Here is a 20,492-nt window from a genome sequence, read left to right as displayed (position 1 = left end):
GGTGCCACGCACGCACACACACACACGCACGGCATAGAAGACTGAGAAGCCTGTGCCACGCACACACACACACGGCATAGAAGACTGAGAAGCCTGTGCCACGCACACACACGCACGGCATAGAAGACTGAGAAGCCTGTGCCACGCACACACACGCACGGCGTAGAAGACTGAGAAGCCTGTGCCACACACACACACACACGGCATAGAAGACTGAGAAGCCTGTGCCACGCACATACACACACGGCATAGAAGACTGAGAAGCCTGTGCCACGCACACACACACACGGCATAGAAGACTGAGAAGCCTGTGCCACGCACACACACGCACGGCATAGAAGACTGAGAAGCCTGTGCCACGCACGCACACACACGCGGCATAGAAGACTGAGAAGCCTGTGCCACGCACACACACACACACACACGGCATAGAAGACTGAGAAGCCTGTGCCACGCACACACACACGGCATAGAAGGCTGAGAAGCCTGCGCCACGCACACACACACACGGCATAGAAGGCTGAGAAGCCTGTGCCACACACACACACGGCATAGAAGGCTGAGAAGCCTGCGCCACGCACACACACACACGGCATAGAAGGCTGAGAAGCCTGCGCCACGCACACACACACGGCATAGAAGGCTGAGAAGCCTGCGCCACGCACACACACACGGCATAGAAGGCTGAGAAGCCTGTGCCACGCACACACATACGGCATAGAAGGCTGAGAAGCCTGTGCCACGCACACACACACACACAGCATAGAAAGCTGAGAAGCCTGTGCCACGCACACACACGCACGGCATAGAAGGCTGAGAAGCCTGTGCCACGCACATACACACACGGCATAGAAGGCTGATAAGCCTGTGCCACGCACACACACGGCGTAGAAGGCTGAGAAGCCTGTGCCACGCACACACACACGCGGCATAGAAGGCTGAGAAGCCTGTGCCTCGCACACACACACACGGCATAGAAGGCTGAGAAGCCTGCGCCACGCACACACACACACGGCATAGAAGGCTGAGAAGCCTGCGCCACGCACACACACACACGGCATAGAAGACTGAGAAGCCTGTGCCACGCACATACACACACGGCATAGAAGACTGAGAAGCCTGTGCCACGCACACACACACACGGCATAGAAGACTGAGAAGCCGGTGCCACGCACACACACGCACGGCATAGAAGACTGAGAAGCCGGTGCCACGCACGCACACACACGCACGGCATAGAAGACTGAGAAGCCTGTGCCACGCACACACACACGCGGCATAGAAGACTGAAAAGCCTGTGCCACGCACACACACACACACGGCATAGAAGGCTGAGAAGCCTGTGCCACGCACACACACACGGCATAGAAGGCTGAGAAGCCTGTGCCACGCACACACACACACGGCATAGAAGGCTGAGAAGCCGGTGCCACACACACACACACGGCATAGAAGGCAGAGAAGCCTGTGCCACGCACATATACACACGGCATAGAAGGCTGAGAAGCCTGTGCCACGCACACACACACACGGCATAGAAGGCTGAGAAGCCTGTGCCACGCACACACACACGGCATAGAAGGCTGAGAAGCCTGTGCCACGCACACACACACACACGGCATAGAAGGCTGAGAAGCCTGTGCCACGCACACACACACACGGCATAGAAGGCTGAGAAGCCTGTGCCACGCACACACGTCATAGAAGACTGAGAAGCCTGTGCCACGCACACACACACACACACACACACGGCATAGAAGGCTGAGAAGCCTGCGCCACGCACACACACACACGGCATAGAAGGCTGAGAAGCCTGCGCCACGCACACACACATGGCATAGAAGGCTGAGGAGCCTGTGCCACGCACATACACACACGGCATAGAAGACTGAGAAGCCTGTGCCACGCACACACACACACACGGCATAGAAGGCTGAGAAGCCTGTGCCACGCACACACACACATGGCATAGAAGACTGAGAAGCCTGTGCCACGCACACACACACACGGCATAGAAGACTGAGAAGCCTGTGCCACGCACACACACACGGCATAGAAGGCTGAGAAGCCTGTGCCACGCACACACACACACACACACGGCATAGAAGGCTGAGAAGCCTGTGCCACGCACGCACACACACGGCATAGAAGGCTGAGAAGCCGGTGCCACACACACACACGGCATAGAAGACTGAGAAGCCTGTGCCACGCACACACACACACGGCATAGAAGGCTGAGAAGCCTGTGCCACGCACGCACACACACACACACGGCATAGAAGGCTGAGAAGCCTGCGCCACGTACACACACACACACACACACGTACAGCATTTAAGGCTGAGAAGCCGGTGCCACGCACACACACACACACACGGCTTAGAATTTCTTATCTTCTCTAATACATGCCAGTGCAATGCATGTGCTGAGAATCCCCCGCAGGGGTTTAAGCTGTGTTACACCGGGAGAGCAGTCTGCCTATAACATCCCTTACTGTCTATTTGCAGAGTTGGGAAGCCTGACCACTGCCAACCTAATGGAGAAGGTGCGAGGCTTGCAGAACCTGGCCTATCAGCTCGGACTGGATGAGTGTGAGTACAAGTCACGGCCCCCATACTCAGTGACATGCTGACTTAGTGCTTTGTGAGCTCCTACCCCCTAACATCTTCCTGTACACTCCTGTCCCTCCTTATGTAGCTCGCTATATACCTGCTTGACTTGTGTTCTGCTTAAGGATGTCTTCTGTCTCCCCATTTTGTATCTAAAGCCCTCTCCCACCTAAAACCTCACTGCCCCACACCTCTGGAACGCTATATACATGGAAAACGCTGTACAAATAAAGATATACATACTTACATGTGTAAAATACGAGGGACTCCTCCACTCTTTCCAGGTATTCTGCTCTCCGACGCCCCCTTATTTCCTGTGCATTGCCCCTCGCTCTGCGATCACCGCACTGTATTCTCACCTTTTCATTCCGTGCTCACCATGAACGCTCTGTTCAGTTCTTCAAACCTCCGGTGAAAGCCGCTCGTTATATGACATTAATCTGGGAAATACAACTTTAACATCTTAATTGGCTCTTACCCTCTTGGCATTTCTATCGCCTCTTGGTATCCCAAGTAGCACTCCCATCTCTCTCTGACTGATTCCTTTCTCCCACAGTTTACTTCTCGCTGCTCTTATTCACTTAGTACGAGGATTCTGCGAATTCCATGTATATTCATTTCTCTTCCTGGGGATTCTGTGAAGCTCGGTGCTGATGCTTACATAATTAAAAAATAATAATGCACAACACTAGAATATAGACTAGTTATAAACACAAACTCTGCACTGTACAGGGAGTTTCAGGAGAAACCTGTTTGTTAATATATTGTGAGAGTCTGGTTAATTGTAATAACAAAGCAGGGAGAGGGAGGAGGGGGTGTGATGCCTTTTATTGGACCAACAAGTAGTTATGTTACAAGCTTCCCAACCTCTCGGGGTCCTTCATCGGGTTACCCTGACCCTGAGAGGTTGGGAAGCCTGTAACATACCTTTTATTGGAACAAGTAGTTATCATGCTCCTACTCCCTCTCCCTCCTGTGTTACTCCATGGAAGAAAGGACCAGCACAGCGACCCGCCCGTGATCGCCCGCTATGGTTAATTGTACGCGTTAGTGAGTGACTGCTAGCTATGGTTAATTGTGCGCGTTAGTGAGTGACTGCCCGCTATGGTTAATTGTGCGCGTTAGTGAGTGCCTGCTATGGTTAATTGTACGCGTTAGTGAGTGACTGCCTGCTATGGTTAATTGTACGCGTTAGTGAGTGACTGCCTGCTATGGTTAATTGTGCGCGTTAGTGAGTGACTGCCTGCTATGGTTAATTGTACGCGTTAGTGAGTGACTGCCTGCTATGGTTAATTGTACGCGTCAGTGAGTGTCTGCCTGCTATGGTTAATTGTACGCGTCAGTGAGTGACTGCCTGCTATGGTTAATTGTACGCGTTAGTGAGTGACTGCCTGCTATGGTTAATTGTACGCGTCAGTGAGTGACTGCCTGCTATGGTTAATTGTTCGCGTCAGTGAGTGACTGCCTGCTATGGTTAATTGTACGCGTTAGTGAGTGAATGCCCGCTATGGTTAATTGTACGCGTTAGTGAGTGACTGCCCGCTATGGTTAATTGTACGCGTTAGTGAGTGACTGCCCGCTATGGTTAATTGTACGCGTTAGTGAGTGACTGCCCGCTATGGTTAATTGTACGTGTTAGTGAGTGACTGCCCGCTATGGTTAATTGTACGCGTCAGTGAGTGACTGCCTGCTATGGTTAATTGTACGCGTCAGTGAGTGACTGCCTGCTATGGTTAATTGTACGCGTTAGTGAGTGACTGCCTGCTATGGTTAATTGTGCGCGTTAGTGAGTGACTGCCTGCTATGGTTAATTGTGCGCGTTAGTGAGTGACTGCCTGCTATGGTTAATTGTACGCGTCAGTGAGTGACTGCCTGCTATGGTTAATTGTGCGCGTTAGTGAGTGACTGCCTGCTATGGTTAATTGTGCGCGTTAGTGAGTGACTGCCTGCTATGGTTAATTGTACGCGTTTGTGAGTGACTGCCTGCTATGGTTAATTGTACGCGTTAGTGAGTGATCGCCCGCTATGGTTAATTGTACGCGTTAGTGAGTGATCGCCCGCTATGGTTAATTGTACGCGTTAGTGAGTGAATGCCTGCTATGGTTAATTGTGCGCGTTAGTGAGTGACTGCCTGCTATGGTTAATTGTACGCGTTTGTGAGTGACTGCCTGCTATGGTTAATTGTGCGCGTTAGTGAGTGAATGCCTGCTATGGTTAATTGTACGCGTTAGTGAGTGATCGCCCGCTATGGTTAATTGTACGCGTTAGTGAGTGATCGCCTGCTATGGTTAATTGTGCGCGTTAGTGAGTGATCGCCCGCTATGGTTAATTGTACGCGTTAGTGAGTGATCGCCTGCTATGGTTAATTGTACGCGTTAGTGAGTGATCGCCTGCTATGGTTAATTGTACGCGTTAGTGAGTGATCGCCTGCTATGGTTAATTGTACGCGTTAGTGAGTGATCGCCTGCTATGGTTAATTGTACGCGTTAGTGAGTGATCGCCTGCTATGGTTAATTGTACGCGTTAGTGAGTGCGTTCATCTGCTTACACAAAAGTGACGTATATGAAACACTGCTTTTCACGATTTCTTCGCTTGACCGTACAAAGGAAGAGGAGACCTGTGAGGTTTGGAAACTTCTGTGCCGGCTCTATCTATAAAGTGATCTCCATTGTTAAAAGTTAAAATACACCTCGAGCTCTGACAACTCTACATTTCTCCTGGGCGGCCCGAGGCCAATACAGGTGCCAGGGATTTGTGTTCCAGGTCAATCTGAATTGTTAGAGACAGGGTGCCCCTGCTTCAGCTTAATGTAGGTTGGTGGCGGTGCTCTTGGCTAGGTAGTGAATCATGAGACGAGGTAGAGAAAAGAAACCCCAAAGAAAGCACTCGAGCCCCCAGTCTGAATGATTTATGTGGAAGTTAAAATGTATTTTAATTTATCACAATAAACTAAAAAGTAGGGTGTTAACATGACACATAAGACGTACAGAGTCTAGTGTAGTAATAAAGCACTCTGGATCCTATGAATATAGGGAAGTGAAGAAGGAAATATTCTACAAATCCCTCATAGAGCCCATAATGAACGGGATCCACATTAATTGGTGGTTAAGGAGAGGGAGGATGTAATCAGCTGGTCGTAGTAAGCAGTGTGTCCTACAGTCACCTTGTTAGTTGCCCGTGGTTAGGTAGTGATTGCAGTCACATGGATGAGTGCTGGCTGCAGTCTTGCACGGTAGCTTGTAATAACAGAAACCTCTAGTCAGTAAGGAATCTGTAGCAGTGTCGCTGGATACTGCAAGAACAAGATCACAGAAAAAGGCTCTCTCTACCTGTGTATGCTGACACACTGACAAGTGTGGATCGTCGCAAAGCTGATGTACTTGATGTAAGTCTGCCAGATAGACTGGTAGGCTAGCTAAGGTTAAGAAAAAACCTACAAATGGCATCCCGTATTTATGAATGTGTCACTATTGCCATACTACAGTAAATACTATTCTCTTCCAAAAACCTAAAATGAGACCCCTCGTGCCCGTCTGGACAGTGCATGAAGTCTGTGTAGTGCAGGAGCAGGGAACCGCAACTAATCGCCGTGCGATGACCGTGGAAGCGGTGTGTGAGTGAACCTGCGCGTGCACGTCTGCTATTGGTGCCGACGCGCACGTTTCGCGTGCAAAACACTTTCTCAAGGCTGAGTCATAGAATCTGGGCGGTATATATAGCGGCGCCTAAGGTAAGTGATTGTCAATGTTAACCCTTTCTGCGCTGAATACATGTGGGAGGTGTATGATCAGAGTACCCTCTATGTTGTAGAATAAGTACCTTAGTTAACATGTATTGGCTGCAACTAATGCACTCTAAGAAAGCATCCACAGTACAGTGTTTGTGTAATGACGACTCGGCAGGTTGTAATCACCAGTAAACATGCCATGGATATTAAGCTGTAATATTACTGGGATGTCAATCTCTCGTGTCCCAGGTATTCTAAGGGACAGATACGGGAGGGAGGTATTGCGCCCTCATTGCTGAGTGAAAGGGACACGTGTCAATCTGAATTAACAGAAGATGACAGAGAAGCCCTCGTCTGTCCCAACGCAACTCCATGTCATGGCTTAATATGCAATAATGGAAATGGAAATGAACAAATAGCACAGACTTGTACCCGGTTGCCATGTTTGTTTTGAGTAACAACGGGAAGTAACGTTCAGCCCACTACTTTGGCTGGAGTGTGTGACATAATGTATCTCCTACTTTTGGAATGAGTGGCGTGCTCCACTAATGATTCTGGGAAGTGTTTGTGGTGATTATACAGACTGGATCATTTACTGCAGGTCGCTTCATTTGTGTCGCAACACACTGTTCTTTTACACTGACTGCAGTTCTAAGAATCCGCCACTGGAGGGCAGCTGGAGAACATTTAGATCAGGAGCTGCCAACTCCTGTCCTCAAGTGCCTGCAACAGATCAGGTTTTTAGGTATCCCTGCTTCAGCACAGGTCTGGCCTGAGTCACAAATTAAGCAACCTGTGCTGAAGCAGGGATATCCTGAAAACCTGACCACCCCTAATTTTTAGATTTTCTTTCCTGTGCTGAATTTCTGTCCAATAATAATAATAATAATATAATTATCAGCGAACAGATCTGGCTGGGTTGGATATAATATCCAGCGGTTACCGTGCGATGCACACAATCTCTCCAATTGGGAGAGTTCCTGTAATAGAGTACGTAGTGCTACCGCCCGGTCTCTCAGGGAATGCCCCTCCCCAGGGCGATGTGCAGTGATCTCCTCTTATTCAAATACTTCCCAGGCAGGGAGCTGATATTAAGGGGCGACGTGTAGGTGAACACGCACTTATTTCTGTTGGTTTCCATATGGAGCTGTAGGTATCGCACAGGTCTAGGAGACACATTTAGGGAACTGTCCATCCAGTCGGTGTAAATCCCCACGGTGAAGGTTTCATTTTCGGTTCTAGGTTTTGTGTCTTTATTGTGCTTTCCGAGTGGTCTCGGGGGAGCTCGCGGTGTCTTCCCTGCAGTAAATGGGGTGTCCCTTTCTGCGTCCCGACGCAGCGTGCGCCGTGCACATCTCCCTGTGTGATTGCCTGGAAGAGACACTGTATTTATGGCTGTGTTGTTTCTGGATGACACCGCCGGGGAACTCTGGCCAGAAAGATTTTACAGCCCAGCACATCCCGGCTATGAAAACACTGTAAATCGTGTCTGGGATTCTTACTTTTTTTTTATTTTTTATGAACACCCGAGTTTTATTTCTGCGTTTTCTTTGGCGGAGAAAATACGCTGCAATAAACCTTGAGGTGTTTGAATTTTTATCGGGATCCACAGTTAACAGCGGGTGCAGAGGCAGCTCCCTGACTTGCAGGGGAGGCGACGTGGAGAGATCGTGTGGGGAGAGAAGAGTTAACGTGTCTGTATATAATTCCCCGATTTGATACTCCTGCCCTTTGATTAAACACCTCTTCCCCCCCTCCCCCCTCCTCCTCCTCCTCTGCTCCAGAGGCATTCAAATAATAATTTCTGCAAAGCTTTGCCGGCGTCACAGGCACTCGCAGGGTTAATTGGGGGTGATTGATAGTTCTATGTCAGGGGGGCTCAGCTCGAATCCTCAAGACCCGCCAACCTTTCAGGTTTTCAAGATATCCCTGCTCCAGCACAGGTGGCTTCGACTGAGCCTCTGATTGAGCCACCTGTGCTGAAGCAGGGATATCCTGAAAACCTGACCTGTTTGGGGGAGGACTGGCATTAAGCCCCCCTGTTCTATCTGATCACAATGTTCAGTCTCCGCATCTTTCCTATCCATCCCGTTCTGCAACCAGCCCGATCAGGTGCACAGTTGGTAAAGAGCTAATTCTGGCTTTAGTTAGCCGAGCCTGGCGCAGAAGTGGCGACCTCTGCTTTTCATCCGATCCATTGGATTCTGAATCATTTGTGAGGGGAACGAAGGCTTGGGAAGTTCTAATTGTCCGCGCTGATTTATGCCCCGGCAGTTCTTTAATTTGTTCTGGCTCTCCGAGGTTTCCGACACACTGTAAATTTCCTGAACTTTTTCATTATCTGCAATTTCATTCTGACTGCCGGATGGGATTGGAGAGAGAATTTGAATTTACAGCAGAGATAAACCTGAAGCCTATAAAGTGTGTTTGTGTGTCAGCAATTGTATCGCTGTCACAGGCCTGTCTGCTATACAGGTCCCTCTGGGGGAAAGTAAGGGGAGCACTTTAGAAAGAGGCACTAAAATATCCAAACTCAGAACCACAGCGTCTCAACCCAGCGCAGGAGATTTACTACTAACGTCAGGCATTGTCCTGTGCGCCCAAATCAGGACTATGTCATCCTGAGGGTAACGGGGGTGTAATCCACTCATTCCTCTGAAGTCGGGGTCTTACTGATGCGCACGAACTCCATGTTATATGTTGCAAAGCTCTAACTGATCCACCGGTCACGTCTCATATACGCAGCGTTAGTCACAGCTATCCCACGTGTCCCTATCTGATATACACACTTTGTGACGGAGCTGTAACTGTCCTGCGTGTCCCTATCTGATATACACACTGTGTGACGGAGCTGTAACTGTCCTGCGTGTCCCTATCTGATATACACACTGTGTGACGGAGCTGTAACTGTCCTGCGTGTCCCTATCTGATATACACACTGTGTGACGGAGCTGTAACTGTCCTGCGTGTCCCTATCTGATATACACACTGTGTGACGGAGCTGTAACTGTCCTGCGTGTCCCTATCCGATATATACACACTGTGTGACGGAGCTGTAACTGTCCTGCGTGTCCCTATCTGATATACACACTGTGACGGAGCTGTAACTGTCCTCCGTGTCCCTATCTGATATACACACTGTGTGACGGAGCTGTAACTGTCCTGCGTGTCCCTATCCGATATATACACACTGTGTGACGGAGCTGTAACTGTCTCACATGTCCCTATCTGATATACACACTGTGTGACGGAGCTGTAACTGTCCTGCGTGTCCCTATCTGATATATACACACTGTGACGGAGCTGTAACTGTCCTGTGAGTCCCTATCTGATATACACACTGTGTGACGGAGCTGTAACTGTCCTGCGTGTCCCTATCCGATATATACACACTGTGTGACGGAGCTGTAACTGTCCCGCGTGTCCCTATCTGATATATACACACTGTGACGGAGCTGTAACTGTCCTACGTGTCCCTATCCGATATATACACACTGTGTGACAAAGCTGTAACTGTCCTGCGTGTCCCTATCTGATATACACACTGTGACGGAGCTGTAACTGTCCCGCGTGTCCCTATCCGATATATACACACTGTGACGGAGCTGTAACTGTCCTGCGTGTCCCTATCCGATATATACACACTGTGACGGAGCTGTAACTGTCCTGCGTGTCCCTATCCGATATATACACACTGTGTGACGGAGCTGTAACTGTCCTGCGTGTCCCTATCCGATATATACACACTGTGTGACAGAGCTGTAACTGTCCCGCGTGTCCCTATCCGATATATACACACTGTGACGGAGCTGTAACTGTCCTGCGTGTCCCTATCCGATATATACACACTGTGACGGAGCTGTAACTGTCCTGCGTGTCCCTATCCGATATATACACACTGTGTGACGGAGCTGTAACTGTCCTGCGTGTCCCTATCCGATATATACACACTGTGTGACAGAGCTGTAACTGTCCCGCGTGTCCCTATCCGATATATACACACTGTGACGGAGCTGTAACTGTCCTGCGTGTCCCTATCCGATATATACACACTGTGTGACAGAGCTGTAACTGTCCCGCGTGTCCCTATCCGATATATACACACTGTGTGACGGAGCTGTAACTGTCCCGCGTGTCCCTATCCGATATATACACACTGTGACGGAGCTGTAACTGTCCCGCGTGTCCCTATCCGATATATACACACTGTGTGACAGAGCTGTAACTGTCCTGCGTGTCCCTATCCGATATATACACACTGTGTGACGGAGCTGTAACTGTCCCGCGTGTCCCTATCTGATATAGGGCTCTCCTTTTGGTTATACCGGAGTTCGGGACAGCAGAGCGTGGCACAGGATTGAGACCACATTACGTTTAGAGCAGGTTCCTTGTCAGAGGCAGAAGGCTGAGGGCCTCATTATAGAACAAACAGTGAATGTTATAACAGCCGCTATATTCCCAGAAAACTTATTAAATATGCAATAGTAACTACAGAAAAGGACTCGCTCAGCCTCTTATTCGATTGTTATGATACATGATAGGTAGGTTCATCAAATAGTCCAAGAAGGAAAATCCCTATAAATACAATGTACACTGACACGTTTCTTCCTAAATCAGCACTTCAATTCTAATCTCCATATACTGCCTCTTACACGGCAAACACAATCCAACCATTACAATCATTATTTAAAAAGCAAGGTCTGGAGCATTATTACAATTGTAAATGTTGTTTAATCTTATTACACTGATGTAACCTGTATTGTAGTAGGAACTTACAGCGAGTTCCTCAAATCGCTTATGTATGTGCAACTTTATATAGCGCCATCCATGCACGTAGCGCGCCCCAGCAGTAATATACGGGACATAATAATATAACACAGTGGGAATAAGCGCTTCTGACATGAAAGGGAGTCCCTGCCCCGCAGAGCTTACACTCTAAGTTTGCAGACTAAGTGTAGTTGAATCCGGTTGAACTAGAATCCTATTGGTCTCCTTACTAGAGAAAGTATAGTTTCGTCCTTTTGAAATAAGAATAATGTGCATAGAAACACATTCTTAGGACTGTATACTAAATAAGTGCCTAATTGTGCCCAAAAACCGAAGTGCCAGCAAGAAGTAGGATTGTTATTATTAATAAAGAACCAAACGTGTTTGAGAATAAGTATAATAAAAAGGTGTTTAATATCAGACTATTAAGTAACCAGGTGCGCTCTTTAACTCAGTGCTGGGCTCAGCACGCAGAAATCGCTGAATCTATAGGGGAGAGGAACCCCAATCTCACACGCCCCAATGTCTGCAGCGCCCAGAAATCAATGAACCTAAAGGGGAGAGGAACCCCAATCTCTCACACCCCAAATTCTCCAGCCCCCAGAAATCGCTGCACCTAAAGGGGAGAGGAACCCCAATCTCCACACCCCAACTTCTCCATCTCACATTTTCAGCTGTGACTTCATATAAAAAGAAATGACAGACAGACGCACTAAGGGACAATGACTCTTTAATGATAATAGTATATCACGATATAAGGGAATACCAAAAAACAACAAACCAAAATGACAAAGAATTAAAAAAGGGGTTAAAAGTGGGGGGTTAAAAACAGGCTTTAACCAGCAGACGGCGGAGGGATGAGGCAGGACAATGCCGCTTCCACACTAGTACCGGGAAAGGATCCAGAACCGATCTATGTACATACCCAGCCAGGCAAGGAGAAGCGATGAGCCCTGCACAACCTCCGCCTGCAAACTCCACGGGAACAGTCTCGAAACGCGTAGAGGGGTGTGTGGAGTCCCTCAGACTGACGGCAGCAAGAGGGACTATATGTATGGACAGCCCTAGTGACATTTTTGTTTAACGTGTGACTTCATATAAAAGGTATATAAGAAACCAACAGTCGTATACTCTAGTGTAATCACAATTCAAATACTGTACCCTTTTTCTTTTAGATAGAAGTGCTAAAAAAAATAAAATCACATTACTAAGTGTAAATTCTAACCCCTAGAAACCTAAATGAGGGTAACAACGTGGGATATGAGAGAGGTCAGACCGTATACTATCACAGTCTAGCATTGCATTCTCCACGTACGGTATATACTGTACCTGGGCTGAGGCCTAGTGCGCAAACATTTTATTAAAACATAAAGACCTGTGTTTATAATGTACGAGCTGAAATACCGGGCGTCGCTCGGCAATGCTAAGAAACCAAAAAAATACGCAGATTTATTCATGAATAATTACAGTTTTTAGTTTCTTAATGCGAAATCCACTGTTAAGACAACAACTGCACCCATAATTGTTTCATTGCCTCGGAGGTCCTGAAGTGTTCGATAGAGAGCCTCTAACGCTGCGTGTGTGCGGGACATTGTACGCTCGTCCCCAAACACAGAGAGCCTCTAATGCTGCATGTGTGCGGGACATTGTACGCTCGTCTCCAAACACAGAGAGCCTCTAATGCTTCATGTGTGCGGGACATTGTACGCTCGTCCCCAAACACAGAGAGCCTCTAATGCTGCATGTGTGTGACATTGTACGCTCGTCCCCAAACACAGAGAGCCTCTAATGCTGCGTGTGTGCGGGACATTGTACGCTCGTCCCCAAACACAGAGAGCCTCTAATGCTGCATGTGTGCGGGACATTGTACGCTCGTCCCCAAACACAGAGAGCCTCTAATGCTGCATGTGTGCGGGACATTGTACGCTCGTCCCCAAACACAGAGAGCCTCTAATGCTGCATGTGTGCGGGACATTGTACGCTCGTCCCCAAACACAGAGAGCCTCTAATGCTGCGTGTGTGTGAGACATTGCACGCTCGTCCCCAAACACAGAGAGCCTCTAATGCTGCGTGTGTGCGGGACATTGTACGCTCGTCCCCAAACACAGAGAGCCTCTAATGCTGCGTGTGTGCGGGACATTGTACGCTCGTCCCCAAACACAGAGAGCCTCTAATGCTGCATGTGTGCGGGACATTGTACGCTCGTCCCCAAACACAGAGAGCCTCTAATGCTGCGTGTGTGCGGGACATTGTACGCTCGTCCCCAAACACAGAGAGCCTCTAATGCTGCATGTGTGCGGGACATTGTACGCTCGTCCCCAAACACAGAGAGCCTCTAATGCTGCGTGTGTGCGGGACATTGTACGCTCGTCCCCAAACACAGAGAGCCTCTAATGCTGCATGTGTGCGGGACATTGTACGCTCGTCCCCAAACACAGAGAGCCTCTAATGCTGCGTGTGTGCGGGACATTGTACGCTCGTCCCCAAACACAGAGAGCCTCTAATGCTGCGTGTGTGCGGGACATTGTACGCTCGTCCCCAAACACAGAGAGCCTCTAATGCTGCATGTGTGCGGGACATTGTACGCTCGTCCCCAAACACAGAGAGCCTCTAATGCTGCATGTGTGCGGGACATTGTACGCTCGTCCCCAAACACAGAGTCCCGAATGCTGCGTGTGTGCGGGACATTGTACGCTCGTCCCCAAACACAGAGAGCCTCTAATGCTGCGTGTGTGCGGGACATTGTACGCTCGTCCCCAAACACAGAGAGCCTCTAATGCTGCATGTGTGCGGGACATTGTACGCTCGTCCCCAAACACAGAGAGCCTCTAATGCTGCATGTGTGCGGGACATTGTACGCTCGTCCCCAAACACAGAGAGCCTCTAATGCTGCGTGTGTGCGGGACATTGTACGCTCGTCCCCAAACACAGAGAGCCTCTAATGCTGCGTGTGTGGGACATTGTACGCTCGTCCTCAAACACAGAGAGCCTCTAATGCTGCATGTGTGCGGGACATTGTACGCTCGTCCCCAAACACAGAGAGCCTCTAATGCTGCGTGTGTGGGACATTGTACGCTCGTCCCCAAACACAGAGAGCCTCTAATGCTGTGTGTGTGCGGGACATTGTACGCTCGTCCCCAAACACAGAGAGCCTCTAATGCTGTGTGTGAGACATTGCACGCTCGCCCCCAAACACATAGAGCCCCTAATGCTGCGTGTGTGCGGGACATTGCACGCTCGTCCCCAAACACAGAGAGCCTCTAATGCTGTGTGTGAGACATTGCACGCTCGTCCCCAAACACATAGAGCCCCTAATGCTGCGTGTGTGTGTGCGGGACATTGCACGCTCGTCCCCAAACACAGAGAGCCTCTAATGCTGCGTGTGTGCGGGACATTGTACGCTCGTCCCCAAACACAGAGAGCCTCTAATGCTGCATGTGTGCGGGACATTGCACGCTCGTCCCCAAACACAGAGAGCCTCTAATGCTGCATGTGTGTGACATTGCACGCTCGTCCCCAAACACATAGAGCCCCTAATGCTGCGTGTGTGCGGGACATTGGACGAGCCCCCAAACACATAGAGCCCCTAATGCTGCATGTGTGTGACATTGCTCGCTCGTCCCCACACACAGAGAGCCCCGAATGCTGCATGTGTGCGGGACATTGCACGCTCGTCCCCAAACACAGAGAGCCTCTAATGCTGCATGTGTGCGGGACATTGTACGCTCGTCCCCAAACACAGAGAGCCTCTAATGCTGCGTGTGTGCGGGACATTGTACGCTCGTCCCCAAACACAGAGAGCCTCTAATGCTGCATGTGTGCGGGACATTGTACGCTCGTCCCCAAACACAGAGAGCCTCTAATGCTGCATGTGTGCGGGACATTGTACGCTCGTCCCCAAACACAGAGTCCCGAATGCTGCATGTGTGCGGGACATTGTACGCTCGTCCCCAAACACAGAGAGCCTCTAATGCTGCGTGTGTGCGGGACATTGTACGCTCGTCCCCAAACACAGAGAGCCTCTAATGCTGCGTGTGTGGGACATTGTACGCTCGTCCCCAAACACAGAGAGCCTCTAATGCTGCATGTGTGCGGGACATTGTACGCTCGTCCCCAAACACAGAGAGCCTCTAATGCTGTGTGTGAGACATTGCACGCTCGTCCCCAAACACAGAGAGCCTCTAATGCTGTGTGTGAGACATTGCACGCTCGCCCCCAAACACATAGAGCCCCTAATGCTGCGTGTGTGCGGGACATTGTACGCTCGTCCCCAAACACAGAGAGCCTCTAATGCTGCATGTGTGCGGGACATTGTACGCTCGTCCCCAAACACAGAGAGCCTCTAATGCTGTGTGTGAGACATTGCACGCTCGTCCCCAAACACAGAGAGCCTCTAATGCTGTGTGTGAGACATTGCACGCTCGTCCCCAAACACATAGAGCCCCTAATGCTGCGTGTGTGTGTGCGGGACATTGCACGCTCGTCCCCAAACACAGAGAGCCTCTAATGCTGCGTGTGTGCGGGACATTGTACGCTCGTCCCCAAACACAGAGAGCCTCTAATGCTGCATGTGTGCGGGACATTGCACGCTCGTCCCCAAACACAGAGAGCCTCTAATGCTGCATGTGTGTGACATTGCACGCTCGTCCCCAAACACAGAGAGCCCCTAATGCTGCGTGTGTGCGGGACATTGGACGAGCCCCCAAACACATAGAGCCCCTAATGCTGCATGTGTGTGACATTGCTCGCTCGTCCCCACACACAGAGAGCCCCGAATGCTGCGTGTGTGCGGGACATTGCACGCTCGTCCCCAAACACAGAGAGCCCCGAATGCTGCATGTGTGTGACATTGCACGCTCGTCCCCAAACACAGAGAGCCCCGAATGCTGCGTGTGTGCGGGACATTGCACGCTCGTCCCCAAACACAGAGAGCCCCGAATGCTGCGTGTGTGCGGTACATTGCTCGCTCGTCCCCAAACACAGAGAGCCCCGAATGCTGCGTGTGTGCGGGACATTGCACGCTCGTCCCCAAACACAGAGAGCCCCGAATGCTGCGTGTGTGCGGGACATTGCACGCTCGTCCCCACACACTGATCTCTCACTCTGGAAGAACTTTGGCTGCTCCTGTATTTTTTTGCTAACGTTGCAAATTGAATTTTCAGAGTGACAAAGATTAAGAGGCAGCTTGAGGATTGTGTGATGGGATCGTGTTGTGATGTCATCAGTGATGTCATTGTCTGTTTGGATACAATTCAGAAATGACATCAGCAAACACCTGCTCCTTGGTCTCAGGATCCATCATGCAAAATGTGGTTACAATATGTACATATCTTTATTTATATAGCACAGCAGTAATAGGCCGCGATTATAGTGGGAGCGACAGACCTCTTCTGAGGCCGCCCACAGCGCGCACTATGAAGCACGTGCGCGATTGTCGAAGACAAACAATTTTGTTTTTGTTGCGCGATGGTCAGGTCGTGCTGTGGTCAGCCAATGAGGGTGACCCGCTCACGTGACGCCTCCGCCACACTTTCTTGTCGCCTCGGACCTCTGCAGGTTTCACGCGAGCGACAGGCGCACAAGATGTCATGCGCTCCGTCGCACCCGTGGCCACTATAACCGTGGCCATACATGTATGATAACAATGTAACACGCAGTGGAAATGAACGCTTCAGACTTGACAGTAATATGAAAGGTGCGGATTCCCTGCCCCGAAGAACTTACAATCGGAAGAGGTGTCCAAATGCATACTGGACAAATGGACACACCACGTTCCCAGATATATAGTAGATCAGTGGTAGGGAGATGGTCTAAATCAGTCACTGGCTGGTTTCGCTGCCTCCTCTCCCACTGCATTGTGGGACACTAGAAGATGTCGGACGTCATGTGTAATAGGATCGAGCAACGTTCCCAATTCTAATAACCCACACTGCTATAAACCATTGTTTTACAGCGGTCATCTGAATTGTTAGGTGTTGTCTGTTTTTAAGCAAGATATATTTTAATGAGGTCGTATGTGGAGATTAAAAGTGAAGTCTTAATTTAGATCAGGGGCGGACAACTCCAGTCCTCAAGGGCCACCAACAGGTCAGGTTTTTAGGATATCCCAGCTTCAGCACAGGTGGCTCAATCAGTCCCTGAGCCACTGATTGAGCCACCCGTGTTGAAGCAGGGATATCCTGAAAACCTGACCTGTTGCTGGCCCTTGAAGACTGGCGTTGGTCAGGTTTTTAGGATATCCCTGCTTCAGCACCAGTGGCTCTGAGCCACTGATTAAGCCACCTATGCTGAAGCTGGGACTGATTGAGCCACCTGTGCTGCAGCAGGGATATCTTGAAAACCTGACCTGTTGCTGGCCCTTGAGGACTGGAATCGGCCACTTCTGATTTAGGCCATTCTGGGCACAGCGCGTCCAGCTTCCGTAGGAATCTCCTCTAATCCAGCACTTAAATATACAATCGCTTTTTTCCACTTTGTTGGACCAACCGTCCAATATAAAATGACGCTAAAATTGTGGAAATGTTGTCAATGACTTCTCAGGATCTGATATATTCGCATGGACGCTGCAAAAGCAGAAATATAATGTAAAAGCCACAGCCCTGTGCCTGCTGTTAATAGTATGCAGTAATTAAATCTCCAGCCAGCATCTCACCAGAAGGAAGGGCCACGTTACCACAATATAAATGTCACATCTGCTTCGCTTTCAGTCTGACCTTCCTCTTTTGATTTATAACCCCTCCTCCCCCCCCCCAAAAAACCCCCCCAGTACTACTATATATAGCCGTTTGCAAACTGTACAGGATCCGTTCTCCCCGTAAGGATGTCGGGGTCCGGAGACAAGCCTACGCCAGTCCTGACATCTTCCCAGGGAGGATTGAACCTGCACCTTGCGGTGTTGGCGCGGCACAAGGTCACTCCCGCAGCCGGAAAACTTAATGTTTTAGATATAAAGAAGTGTTTTTTTGTTTTTTTTCTGCCAGCAGGTCATGTTAAAGTCAGGGCCATTTATATGCTGATGAGGATTCCCCCCCAGGTCCAGAGCATCAAGTGAATGCTTGGAGTCCTGTCATGTGCTCACCTGCTGCAGCCGCCGCATCATTTGCGAGCAATCAGTGAGGGATAGAGCAGGAAGTGTTGATTAAACCTCTGCTCTCCTGGGGGTCGTCCAGCTGTCGTGCGAGGGGTGGCAGCTCTTTTTTCAGAGTAGGAAATGAGGGCCAGAGGTCTTGGCAGGGGCGGGTTGGTTGTCTTGCTGCACGTGGCTGCCTCAGCTGCTCCCTTTGAATTAATTGTGCAAGTGTAGGCTGCTTATTGTCATCACCAGCGCCTCCCCAGGGGCAGCTTGTGTTTGTAATGGCAAGTGATCTGCCCCAACCCTCTAGAGGGGCACATGCCACGCGTCCTTCTCTCCATGCCACGCGTCCTCTCCAGCGGGGGAAGGACACATGCCACACTCCCTCTCCAGGGGGGGAGGACTCATCCCATGCTCTCTCCCTGTCCTGTATGTGGGTTTCACATGCTGTGTAATTACGTCTGTGCAATAACTGGCGCACAGCATGTGTGTTTGCGCAGCTTCTAAGTTCCTCTGTCTGGTTAGTTTTTCTCCAGGGCTTTGTATGTATAGCTTTATATAGCTTCCACTGTGTCCCCTGCACGTAACACAGACAATACAGCACAGGGAATTATAATACATTAAGTGCAACAAACAAAATCAGCCAATAGGAAAGGGAATCCCTGCCCCGGAGAGCTTACAATCTAAGTGGTGTGTTGGTAGACTCAGAGACAGCAGGTGGGGGAATAAGTGCAGTAGGTGGCAGTGATTTGCCTCAGTGGTTGGTAGGAGTGACTGTGGGACAGTAACCACGAGTGCAGGCTATTGGGATGCTTCATTTAAGAGGCGAGTTTTAAGGTTTATATGGTAGATAATGCCAGGTCATTTTGTTAATAATAATAATAGCGTGTTCTGGAATAGCGCTGCTAGTTGTACGCAGCGCTTTACAGAGACATTTTGCAGGCGCAGGTCCCTGCCCCGTGGAGCTTATAATCTATTTTTTGATGCCTGAGGCACAGAGAGATAAAGTGACTTGCCCAAGGTCACAAGGAGCCGACACCGGGAATAGAACCAGGCTCTCCCTGCTTTAAACTCTCAGTGCCAGTCAGTGTCTTCACTCACTGAGCCGCTCCTTCTCCAGTTAGCATGAAGTCTTCTCCACTCTCCCCTTTCACAGTCGCATGACACCGTGCACAAGTGACTGGTCTGCACGCGCCTGCATTGCTTTCTCTAGCGAGTCTGTGGCAATACGTAACTGATCCCTCCAGAGTGCTCTAATAATAAGCTTTTCTCCCAATGCAACTCAGTGACCGTATAGTGCACAGCATAGATACACCACCCCTGCCCCAATGAGCTTACATTCTGGGGCACAGGGAGACGGTGATCTGCCCAACGTCCGTGTCACTAAGCCACCCCTTCAGCCTCTAACGTTGGGTGGCTGTTGAATGGTAGCGTCAGTGGCACAGATGTTGTCACCCACACCTTACTCCCACACTGACAGCTGCAGAGCGCCACCTGGTGGAATTGTGAAGGCGGTGTCCCGTGTGTAACACTGGGAAGGTATTGGCAGCGTGTGCCCATATGGTACTATCTGTGCACCCATGTGCAGGAGAGAGAGCCCTGTGCTGAGCACGGGCGCTACAAGTCTGCTTTGCACTGTCACTCGTGAGTTTAATTGGGCCACTTGATTTCATTTGGTGGCCAGGTCCCCGAAAGTCTCCCGGTCCTAAAGAGGATTCGGAGAGACGAACATTTCCATAAATAGATTAAGAATTCATTGGCTTTTTTTTTTGGTGGCTAATCAAACGCGGCTGCGAAACCATTCTGGCTGTTTAATAAATGAATTGTGACTGATTACCTATTAATATGGACGCCTCAGGAATTCACCCCGGGGGAAGCAGAGCAGTAAAATAGACAGGGTCTTGTCCCCTTGGGAAATCAGAGCTTCATGTCTGCAGCTTAACTATCTCGCTCAAGTATCAATAAGGAGGTAATTGAATTTTGAACACAAACATGATGCCGGATGGATGAGAGAGAAGGGGGGGGGGGGGGGATTTCTGTACCCCACCACACCACCCTCCTGCTTTTCCCCAGGGACCACTCGGCTGAAGATAGATGCTAAATCCATTAAATAAAGATTAGACTCAGGAGTAGCAGGAAATGGCAGCAGCCGGATCCCTGGGAGCTTGGGATCTGTGGCAGTAAAGATGCATGAGTGTGTGTGTGGGGGGAGCACGGGGTGGGGGGTGGGGGGGACCAGTGTGCATTATTACCCTCTCCTGGGCTCCTCCCTCGCGCTGCCAGAGACTCCCCGAGGACAGGGGGGGGGACAGTTTAAG

The 20,492-nt window shown here is 49.9% G+C and overlaps 1 protein-coding gene across 1 annotated transcript in view; it reads left to right on the top strand.

Annotated features, from left to right (window-relative positions):
* LIN52 (lin-52 DREAM MuvB core complex component) overlaps nucleotides 1–20,492 on the top strand; it is a 53,743-nt gene that overhangs the window by 9,540 nt on the left and 23,711 nt on the right. Inside the window, exon 5 of the mRNA XM_075614732.1 lies at nucleotides 2,506–2,589. Coding sequence (XP_075470847.1) covers nucleotides 2,506–2,589 — 84 coding nt within the window. The remainder of the gene's footprint in view (nucleotides 1–2,505; nucleotides 2,590–20,492) is intronic.

The sequence above is a fragment of the Ascaphus truei genome, chromosome 9 (assembly GCF_040206685.1).
Source record: "Ascaphus truei isolate aAscTru1 chromosome 9, aAscTru1.hap1, whole genome shotgun sequence".
Classification (NCBI taxonomy): domain Eukaryota; kingdom Metazoa; phylum Chordata; class Amphibia; order Anura; family Ascaphidae; genus Ascaphus; species Ascaphus truei.
Note: the sequence above shows the minus strand (reverse complement) of the source record. Positions and strands in the feature narration are given on the sequence as shown.